The 11,868-nt window shown below is 37.4% G+C and overlaps 1 protein-coding gene across 1 annotated transcript; it reads left to right on the top strand.

Moving 5' to 3' along the window:
* Window positions 1-4,577: 4,577 nt before the first annotated feature.
* LOC122666759 (monogalactosyldiacylglycerol synthase 2, chloroplastic-like) lies at window positions 4,578-8,038 on the top strand. The gene is made up of 8 exons (XM_043862823.1): window positions 4,578-5,157; window positions 5,649-5,821; window positions 6,144-6,305; window positions 6,397-6,538; window positions 6,675-6,899; window positions 7,012-7,074; window positions 7,176-7,250; window positions 7,498-8,038. Exons 1-8 carry the CDS (start codon window positions 4,903-4,905, stop codon window positions 7,756-7,758), a joined length of 1,356 nt encoding a protein of 451 aa, XP_043718758.1. The 5' UTR covers window positions 4,578-4,902; the 3' UTR covers window positions 7,759-8,038.
* Window positions 8,039-11,868: the final 3,830 nt, after the last annotated feature.

Here is an 11,868-nt window from a genome sequence, read left to right as displayed (position 1 = left end):
GGAACAAGAAGTTCAGGAGAGGGACTTTTTTGGAATTTTTTCTAAAACAGGAAAATTAAAAATGGAGGATAAAATACAAATAACGCAAGAAAGAACGCCAGGTATTGAATGAATGGACTTTTACAAAATTGGACCTTCAACACTTTTGGTAATGCAGAAAAGGTCCATTTAATTGGTCGTTAGGATCATTGGGGCAAAATAAATTGACGAGTGAAATTGAACTTACCTAAAATTATACCAAATGGATGGTGGATGATGAGATACTTATTATTTCATAAGAATCCAATATATTATTCAGGATACCTAAAATTATACCACATGGAAAATGGCCAAAAAAAAAAAAAAACGTCACATTTTAGAGATATCGATATGCATTGGATACCAGAATTAAGAAAATGCTTCGTTTTTAATCGATGGTGACAACCAAAATTGATTAAATTGTGAGGCAATCAGCAAATATAGATCCCCATGCATTGTACCGGATTGGGCTGCTCTCCCTATGCTTACAGCGATTTGGGTTTTTGGCTTTTTCAATTTCTGTCATCTTTGTTTTTTAACTTGAAGGATATTTTGGTAATTTAATCGTAGAAAGGGTATAATTGTACATTACCTTCTTCATGTTAGCATTTAACATCTAAAATTAATGGTGTGTACTTAAATGGCTTTAAGTTGAAAAGTAAAGGTGGTACGTGGAATTTTCAAGGGATATGTGGAGACTTATCAGAACCTTAGGGGGACATGAAGAATATTGGCTGCATTTTAGCTTTAGGGGACATGTGTATTTTATCCTAATAATAACTCAACATGTGTTTCATGTTGTTTTTCTTTTATTTTATTTTTTTTTCCCTCGAACCCACCACCTCCACTACGTGACCTGCATTTTAGAAATTCTAATGAATTAATTCTGCAATTTCAAAGTAAAAATAAAAATTTTCCTAGGTTGTTAAAATCAAAATTTCAATTAATTTTTGGGGAGAGTTTTCTTACACAATTGTACATGGTGCATAATCGTACTTTCAACTATTGGATGGGCATGATTGTATACAATACACGAGCCCTCATTCTCATCAAACGGTTGCATATACGTTCATGCACCATGCACATAACCTTTAATTTGCCTTAATTTTTGAAGGCAAAAGTTGCTTTATAGAAGCCGATCTGATAAGCTTATCAAAGTAGTACACCAATTTTAGCCATGTTGTAATTCTAATTGTAGTATGTTGTAATGTTGTATAGATATGTCGATGGTAGGATTAACCACATATGAATTTTTATAATCTAATTTAATCAAACACACTCTCATGTATTGACATATATTTTTATATTTTCATCAGCCGTCCATGTATTCCCATGCACCCTCTTGTAGTCTAGTGTTTTTAGAGCTTTATTTTACCACTTGACGAATTCTTTTATGGTGAAATTTGACATATAAGTTGGGGGGACCTTGAGGTTTATCTGTTTAACATTAGACCCCATCTGATATGCCACATAATTGAAACTATTAGGCCATCGTGAATAACTTGGTCCATTTAACTTGGTCCATTTGTAAATGTTTTTCATATCCACGTGAGAGAATGAAAATTTAATGAAGCATGCAAGACATATATAGACGATAATGATGTGGATGGTTTGTCCATGGAAGATGATACCAAGTCAACGACAAAAGCCAAAATTGTTCTTGAATATTCAGTTATCGTCTTAGTAGTTCTCATAGGATAGCATGGGGGACCAATGGAAGCACACGCAACAACATCAATACAACGATCATTATCACCTTTCATGGGGGGTGGGACGGTCATTTCCCCACCCCCATGTGTGCGGACGCGGATACGTACACTTCTTAATTCCCATAGAGAACATTTATCCTTTTGCTTATATAGTTGGGGTTTTATAATTTTCAATCCACGCAACTTTATACAGATCAATAGAAGGTTAATTACAAAAAAGAAGTATAATTCCATAAGTAAAGAATCCATGCAAGGCATTGGAATTTATGAGACCATACTCATCAAAGTATTTGATAAAAAAAATTAAAGGAAAAAAATATTTATATATATATATATATAGAGAGAGAGAGAGAGAGAGAGAGACATGTGTAGTGTTGTTTCCTTGGTCAAATAGGTTTTCTTTTGTGTTGATTTATTAGATTATTAATAAATAAAAACACCCAATTATGGATTGGCATTTAAAATCTTTTGAATTAAAAAAATAAAAATGCATGCCAATTGCCAAGCAAACAATAGGGTGGAAAACTAGTAAACACGGCATCAATATTCTAATTTATAATGAATGGATGGATATAAATAGCATCCTAAAATGACAACACTTCAATTACGTCTACACCCGAGTTACCTTAAAAAGGCCAAAATGCTTAGGTTCGATTATTCTTCTTTTTCTAAAGTTTTCTTTATAATAGGGAGAGTGTTTTTTGTCCAGAAGCATACGTTACACCGACATAAAACACCCATTCACAGTCATCCTTTTGGTATAATTAAAGGAAGGGGAGGAAGGAGGTCATTACACAGAAGGAGGAGAAAGACAGACGCAAGATCAGGGCATAGGATACCCTCTTAGTCATAAAACATTGTCACATATTCTTATTAAGGATAAAGAAGGCTACTAAGTTGCATGACATTTGTGCCCAAATACAAAGTGCAAAACAATCGCCCCACACCCGTGAAAGAAAAATCCCACTTCTATTTGATGCCTCGCACATTCTCTCATTGGCCCCTCGTGCTATTGCAAGGGTCATACAACCTGGCAACAATCCTCCTCCCTTATTATTATTAGAGAGAAAGAAGTCAAAAAATGCTACCTGGTTGTGTACAATATGTAGTCCCTGCATCCAAACACAGGGCCACGCAAAATGATAGCCACACCCTCATAGAAATTATTATATTATTATTATTAAGGCAAGAGATCATTGTCCTGATTTTTTATTACATGGGGATAGGGTGGTACTTTACCATGCTACTGTGTCTGAGTGCAGGAGCCACGCACGATCCACTAAAATCACATTTTTACTTAGCATGGAGTAAATTGGTACTTTATTCGGCCTTATAATACCGGTTCAGGTCTGATCCAACAACCCAAATATAGACTAGATATTCCAGTCTAAAATCAAGACATAATTAATTGGGGTCTGTTAATTATTGGTAATTGGATAATTAATCAACACCACTTGGCAGAATGATGACACTATAAACTGTACGCGGAGTTTGCAATAACTATTATTTCAATTCATTGCCCATAAAACTTATGAGGTGATCTTAATGATCATATGTTTATCAAAAAAATGATCCTAATGATTATATCTTATAAATATAACCATGATATTTATAAGGAGAAAAGTTCTTTGTGGGGACATAGGGGCCACGTCAAGACATAGTGGAGGGGGCGTGAAATGACCACCTCGTTCTTCATGAAAAGCAAAAAATGCACCCCCCCTGAGATGCCAATGCGTGTGCTCTCTCATTGGCTGCCACAGGTGCATGGTCCCTGCTCTCCCCCATAGAGAATGCTCCCCCTATTTATAATAATCTGAATATTGATTTTTTTTTTTTTTAGGTAAAGCCATAGAAATGGTAATTTTAATTAGGAAAAAGGTTCTTAGACCGCCAACAAGGCAAGATATGGTATCACATCTCTCTCCTCCTTATATGAAATGGCCTAGTTTGCGCTCTAATGGACAATGTTGTTTTGCTGCGCCTCATTGGTGTGCTTCTCGATTTGTTGCTAGCTCAAAGAACCCTATCCCTTTTAATTATATTGGTAAGAAATGTATATTCTGATATAAATATGGCCATGTGAGACAAGAAAAAAAAAAGAAAAACTCAATGACAAATTATTACAATTTCCTCAAGAGAATAAGGAATTCTTCATAGATAGTTGTGGGTGCTTAGGTATGGGCATCAGGAACAACGGGAAAGATATTATCGACTTCGTACAATATGAGCAATAATTATGTCCCAAGATATAAGGGCTAATTTAAGATGATGGGTGTTTGGGCTTCTCTAACTTAAGCCCAAATAGGTATGGCCTAGGCCCAGTAAGAAGCCCAACACCCACATAAACTACATTTACAAAAGGTAAATTGGGTCATTTTCAACCAACACAGTTGGACCTTTATTTGAAACATGGAACTTGGGGACCAAGGAAAAGTGCCTTCTCCGGCTCTATAGGTGTAACTTGTAAAAGGCATCAAGTAGTTAACTTGGAACTTGGAAGGAATATTACACAGGAAGCTTGGAACTTTGAAGGCTGGAGAACGAAAGTCCTTCAAAAATCTCTTTTTTGCCAGCTCAGATAATATTCCTTGAAAATTAACTGGGCCCCACACTATTCACTACCAATAATAAAATTTTAAAAAAATAATTCCATGTAAAAACTTTGTTGGAGGGCTTAAGGATGGGTTCTTATGGGTAGGTCAGAACATTCGAATTTCCAAAAAAAATATGCGAATCAAGCGGCTAGAAATTCCAGGCGAACCCCTCAGAATACCGGAATCATTCGAGGAATCTTTACCCGCCGTTTCCGCCGGCCTTGGTCTCTACAAAAATCACTTCTCTTCCTCTCACATAGCTCGTTCGTTCCATTCCCTGCAACTCAACTCTACGGTTTCCCCTGAGTATACCGGAATCATTTGAGAATCTTTACCCGTCGTTTGCGCTGGCTTTGTTCTGTACAAAAATCTTTCTTTACCTCTCACAAAGCTTGTTCCAGTCCCCTCAAACTCAACTCTACGGTTTCTCTCTTCGATCCTGTCTCTTCCATTGGAGTAGATTTTGCTTCTGCTCGCAAAACGCAAAACTGGGTGTCCTTTTCTGGAGTTTGACACAGGTGGTGAACTGGGTCTGTTGGGCTCTGTTTTTAGTTTGGGGGTTTGAGTGGGAATTAACAGATATGGTTATGTCAGTGGTGTCTCCGAGGAGATCCATCAGAGATACTTTATTTCAGAGTGTCGGAGGCCATTATAGTCAACAGAAGAAGTGTTCTTACGGTTGTTTGGAGGATGAAGGAACAACGGAGCTTGTGCAGATCGGAGCTGAGAGGACCAAGAATGTATTGATTTTGATGAGTGATACTGGTGGTGGGCATCGAGCTTCTGCTGAAGCAATCAGGGATGCGTTTAGGTTGGAATTCGGGGATGAATACAGGGTAATGGGTTTTGAATTTTGATTGGTTTTTCTTGATATTGTTTTCTTTTGAACTTGTCTCTATTTAGCTCTTAATGTTATGTTCTGTTTCTTAAAGTTCCTTTTCTGCTCCTTGGCTGTTTATGCTATTTATTTTGGAAACTCTTTTGTCTTCTCCGAATTCTTTGTTTTCCATTTTGTACAGTTTATTCTTCTTCCTAAGAAAGAAAAGGAGGAGGAAGAAGCATGAATCGTCTCTGTATTTTTTTTAAAATTTCCCACCGATACTTTAATATTCCTTTTAATTTAAGTGCCTCTAATGTGATTGATTTTTGAATTTTTCTGTTTGTATTTGTCCCTGTGCTCATATGGGCTGTTTCAATGGTGGTTGTTTCTAATTAAAGCAGATCAAATAAATCCCAAAGTCTCCTTTTGTTTTCCCTTTTGTCTCTCTGATTATTCAAGGTTCTAGTTTAGTTCTTCTAAACTTATTTGTTTTATTGTTTATTTCAGATAATTATTAAGGATGTGTGGAAAGAGTACACTGGCTGGCCGTTAAACGACATGGAGAGATCATATAAATTCATGGTGAAACACGTACGGCTCTGGAAGGTTGCATTCCACAGTACCTCCCCTCGATGGATTCACTGTGTATATCTAGCAGCCATGGCTGCCTTCTATGCCAAGTAAGTTCCTTCTCTTCCCATTCTGGCCCCTCTCTACCTATCTGACAAAACTACCACGATTTTGTCATTTCTTCTCGTCTACAATTAGATATTACACAATTTCCAGAGTAGCTGCTCTGGTGCACTGGTTTAGCTTCCATACTTGTCATTAAAAGCTCTACATTGTTTCTTTCTAATCTGACATTTCAATTTCACATGTCTTCCCCATTTATCACCAATGTGAATACTGAAAGTCCAGAGTTGTGGAGACCTGTGAATTAGATTCAAAGTAATTTTTTATATCTTACTGTCTCTCTAACTTCTCCATATTTTGCAATTGAAGAGAGGTGGAGGCTGGTCTGATGGAGTATAAACCAGACATTATCATTAGTGTTCATCCTCTCATGCAACATATTCCTCTGTGGGTACTTAAATGGCAAGGCCTTCAGAAGAAAGTGGTATTTGTTACAGTCATTACAGACCTCAATACCTGTCATCCCACTTGGTAAAAGTTCAAGGCTTTTTAGATTCATTTTGCATTCCCTATTCAATTAGCTTACACAGATTTTAAAGCTGAAATTTCTTATTTTATCCAGGTTTCATACCAGTGTGACTAGGTGCTACTGTCCCTCAGAGGAGGTAGCCAAGAGGGCGTTGCTAGATGGTCTAGAGTCCTCTCAGATCCGTGTATTTGGCTTGCCCATTCGACCCTCCTTCTGTCGAGCAATTCTTTCTAAGGTTTGCCTTTGGGACTGACAGCTTACGACCAAACTTTTTTTTTTTTTCATTTTTGATGGGAAGAAAACCAATTTGAAAGTTGTGTGGAATTATGATTTTAGATACTCTCTCTTTGTTTTCCCTTTCCATTATACAGGATAAGTTAAGAAAAGAGTTGGATATGGACCTTGGGTTACCTGCTGTATTGCTGATGGGAGGTGGTGAAGGGATGGGTCCTGTGGAGAAAACTGCAAAAGCTCTTGAAGAAGCATTGTTTAATGAAGAGCTTGGAAAGCCAATGGGACAAATTGTTATTATATGTGGCCGTAATAAATCCCTTGCCTCTACCTTGGAATCAATCGAATGGAATGTCCCTGTGAAGGTGATACATTTGCTTCTTTAATGAATACAAAACCAAAATCATAGTCCATTATTAAAATGAAATCATTATTACGGTTGCCCATTTAAAACTCTTTACAACTTTGTTATTGCAGATAAGAGGGTTCGAGACCCAGATGCAAAAATGGATGGGTGCTTGTGACTGTATTATTACTAAAGTATGTTACTCACTTCTGATGTTCCTGAATGTTTGTTCTCATATTTCATTAATTCCTAGTTCTCAAGCTCATGGTTTTTATTTTGATTTTGGTTTTTATAGGCTGGGCCTGGTACAATTGCTGAGGCTTTGATAAGGGGGCTTCCCATTATCCTCAATGACTTCATCCCAGGACAGGTCAGTGTTAAATGCTGATAACCTGGTTGGCCCTAACCAAAAATTTGAAAAATTTAGTACAATTTTATCAGTTGAGAATGTAGACTAAAAAAGCAGTATCCATTTATTTAATCCATTTGAAAATGAATTGCTTTACACATTCTGATATTTCAAGACTTCCATGGAAAACTAAAATGAATTGCTTTGTTAACTACATTGTGGATGTATTATTGATATTGTGTCCTTTCTTCATTTGGAATTATGGCAGGAAGTTGGCAATATCCCTTACGTGGTAGACAATGGCGCTGGTGTCTTCTCTCGTAGCCCAAAGGAAACAGCTAACCTCGTCGCTGAGTGGTTCGATTCCAAAACAGAAGAACTCAAGAAGATGTCAGAGAATGCGGTGAAGCTAGCACAACCAGATGCTGTGTTCAACATTGTAAGGGACATTCATGATCTTACACGTCAACGCGGCCCCTTAACCAGCATTCCTTATCCACTGACTTCATCATTCTCATACCCAATCTAATTAAATCCATCTTCCAGTGGGACAAGTCCTACTCATGTGCCATGTACAGCTGGTATTGAATTATTCTTTGGCCTTAAGTGGCAATGTTTGCTAATAAATCTTGTAAATATTTCCATAAGTAGTCTCAAGTGTTTTTCTTTTTTCTCTCTTCCTCTTTTTATTCCCCACTAGGGTTAGTGTGCTTTGGGTCCCTTAGGAGGAGAAGGGTATTTGTATGATGAATGTGAATTCTGAATCTATTGTAGACCCAACTTCCTGAGTTACCTTGGTTTTCTGCTTAGTTTGTTAGAACTGTACATTATATTTTCCTGCTGATTTATCCACTGTTTGATGTGAAAGTTTTCTGATATTGATGGATGATACCTATCCTTCAAATGGGATCTAACTCGCAACCTTCTATTTTTCGTCGGCAAATGCAATTATATCAAACTATTCATCCAACATGTCTCCACTATGATGATATCAAACTGATCCCGAACTGGATGCTGATTGAGTTTCAAATTCAGCATCCATATTTCAGAATCGTTTCAAAACAGTAAACCTGTTATGGGATTTTCACAACAGCAATCCTAGCCTCTTATGTTTTTTATTAGAAAGACAGGTTGAGTGTGTGACTACTTTGTGTGGTGGGTTGCTTGGGAGTTTTCTCTCTTAACATTTTTTTGTGTTTCTAAAATAATTTTCAAAAGTTTGGAGGGAAGATTGCAAGTTAACGTTATGTGTATTTTGAAACCATCCAATAGAGGAAACATGGCGAACGCATCTTTTTTACTTTTATTTTCTATTTATTTTTTTAATGTTCAATATTTCATTGAACAAGGAAATCACAAGCTACAACAAAGCAAGGTCTTAAAACTTGGAATTGGGTGTATTGAATCAGTCTCCATCGATTCCGTGTCAACTTGTTAGGGATCGGTTGGACTTGGTCAGACTCTCCCGAACTCGGTCTGACTCGGTCAGATTCAGTTTTAATCAGAATCTTCCCCCAGTTGATTCTGAGTCAACTTGGTCAATTCATCTGATTCTGATCCGAGTTTCAAAACCATGCAACAAAAACATACCCAACCACAACATCCCAACTTCAAAAGGGTCTCTCAGCTTAGGATAGTTAGGACATAGGATATGGCCTAGGGCACACAAATCTTTTATTAGTATGCCCCTTTTAGCCTTTCACTTAAATCAGTTTTATGGTTGGTCCTCCTTGTAGGGTAGGGTATTTATGGGTGATCCACTTATAGTTGTACTATAGGAATTATGATGTGGCAATTATATTATAACCAATGGATATTTTACAGAATCGTTTAGATTAACCACTTGCCACAATTTCATAATTAAATTAATTCATGTAAACTCTCAATTATTGTCACGCGCTTTCTTGATAGTACTCTTGAATTATTAAAAGAAAGTTTCAATTTAACTGAGATTTGACATGTAAATAAGAGGCCTTTGGAAATACGTTTTGGGGGTGCTGTTCTCTCTGCCGTAGTGCAGCCTGCACTCAGGCACATGGGGGTGGGTGCAATGACCATCCTACCCTCCTATCTGGGCATAGGCTGCGTTGCAGCACAAAGAACATTCTCCCATTACAAAATTTCAATCCTCATCAGGCCAGGGATTGAAATATCAATATCGGCTAGGGTCAATCAATTTTATTTTATTTTATTTTTTTTTAATGATTTTACCATTGATCCAATACCAGTACCTGATCTAGGATCGATCAGGTATCAACCGACGGATCTGATACCGATACCTCAATCCATGCATCAGACATACCATGTAATATAAATAACAGATCCCTCAACCTCCATCTATGGATAGCTTATGTATGAGACTATGAGTAGGTCGGTCCATAAAACCAGATCACACAAACGAAAGAAATATCTATAACGCATATAGATATAAGTCTCAAAGGAAAAGGACTCCTCCTCTCCTCTCAGTCTCTCACCTTCCCAAGTCAGCAAAAGAAGCCAAAATTTGGTCCCCCCACACGGCTACCCACACTCGCTCAAAACTACATGACGGGCCCCACCTAAATGTATATCTTGGACCTGGAAACCTGGAATTGACCTTGCTTGGATGATCAGACGATGCATTGATCAGATCACGATAGTCACTTATATCCTCTGGACATGTGTCGTATTTCCACAGAGAGAGAGAGAGAGAGCACGACAGTCACTTATACCCTGTGGACATGTGTCTTATTTTGAGAGAGAGAGAGAACTCATATATAGATCCAGATCTTCTACGACGCTGTCGTGCTACACAGACATAAGACGGCTGCATTGACCGCCTTATCTTTGTCTGAACATCTTATTCAAGTGGGGATAAGACGATCATTGTGCGTAATCCTGTGTCTGAACAGCATAAGCAGAACAAGACAGCACGATTGAGATTGTTGCTTTTTTTTTTGATAAAAATATTAAGATTGTTCTCACCCGTTTCCTTCTTTTCGTGACTCAGACGTGTGGCTTGACACCTCACATGAAAGACTCATGAGTACTACCATCCACTAGATTTTATAGATTTCGTAAGAGAAAACTTTTGTTGGAATGATCGAAACCGTTACGGTCAAGGATCCAAAAAGAAGTTAACGCCCCCCAATCTGTGTTATCTTTTGGGAATTTTATTTAAAAAAAAAAAGACTCCTTAGTCGTGGGGAGTCCTCTCTCTTCCTTCCTTCCTTCTTTCAAAGTGGTTTGGTGCGTAGAGTTTTTAAGGTTTTTTTATCTTTTCTTTTTGGATTATGTATGATGTTCACTTCACGCGTCTTCCTTCAAAAAGGTTTACCCTTTTTATATGAGATGCCCAAAACCCAGGCTACTGAGGTTTTAGGAACTATACTTACTTGGTGGTGATATGCCGAACCTCTTCGCATCTCTTCTCCCTAAGAGATATTTTAGGTATTCAAACTTTATCTTTTCATTACGTCTAACAATGTTTAAATAGCCATATAATAATATTATAACTAACTACCTAGTACAACTAAGCTTCCCACTTTTCTCTAATAACTTCTACCTACCATGTTGATATATAACTCCCTAATAAAGGAACAGATAACTCCATGCTGACTCAATACAATTCCCCACACACTAATACATTACAATAAAATAAAAACACTCTTGAAAGCCGATGCACGTAATATACCCGGTTCAGTTTTGGAACAGAAGACCTAGCCCACCTAGAAAACCCGTTGATTGGGCATAGTCCAGGCTTGAACTTGGTTCTCCCTAGTTTTATTCTCAACCCCCCCCCCTCCCTCTACGTATCTTATAGTGTCCCATGGGGATTTTTACCACAGCTACTAGAGAATAAAAGTGGTGGCAGTGTTGGGGTGTGGGGGGAAGGGGAGGGGGGAGAGGGGTGCCTTAAGGCACAAGGTGAAGAGAGGAGAGGATAGTCAAACCCATTACCTATTGGGAACCTGCACTGTATTGGTAGAGTACTCTAATCAATTGCGATAACAGTTGTCTTCTGGTTTCCTTCTTGATTTAGATCAAAATTTCCAATTACAATGAAAGGGAAAGTAAGAAAACACAGATAAACTTGTTAACAATAACAATTGCCTCAAGTCCTGGACTGAAAATATCACAAACAACGAAGTGACACTTATTCGTTAAGTGTGTTCTTAATGCAACATTTAAGTTGTAAGCAAAATTTTTTTATGAGAAATGTAATAAAAATTTCAGTGTTGTGAAAGAAAAGAAAATGAAAATGAAAATATAGAATGAGAAACTTTTCCATAGGGCGTTAGCTTGGATGAAAAGTGCAAAACATTTGTTGATTGTACCTCAGTTACACTAACTTCAGTTCAAAGCAAGCATGCCCTAGCAGAAATGATTAGGAAACTCTGCTATGCTCGGGAGCTTCCAACAAGACAGCCTTCATGTTTTGAACAGTTGGGCAAGATAGTCTGAATGGGAAAGAGGAATTTCATTTTTTTTCTTTCTTTTTTGTTAATGTAAAAACAGAATAATTTCATGCATCTCATATAGCACCATCATACTCAAGTAGACACCTCTCCAGATAAAACATTCATGATTTTGTTGTGGTATACAATCATGTTTGAGAGGAAAATTTTAATATTTCAACCTCTGGATAAGAGGATACATA

The sequence above is a fragment of the Telopea speciosissima genome, chromosome 7, assembly GCF_018873765.1.
Source record: "Telopea speciosissima isolate NSW1024214 ecotype Mountain lineage chromosome 7, Tspe_v1, whole genome shotgun sequence".
Lineage (NCBI taxonomy): Eukaryota > Viridiplantae > Streptophyta > Magnoliopsida > Proteales > Proteaceae > Telopea > Telopea speciosissima.
The sequence above is the reverse complement of the archived record's forward strand: the minus strand, read 5'-3'. Positions and strand labels throughout refer to the sequence as shown.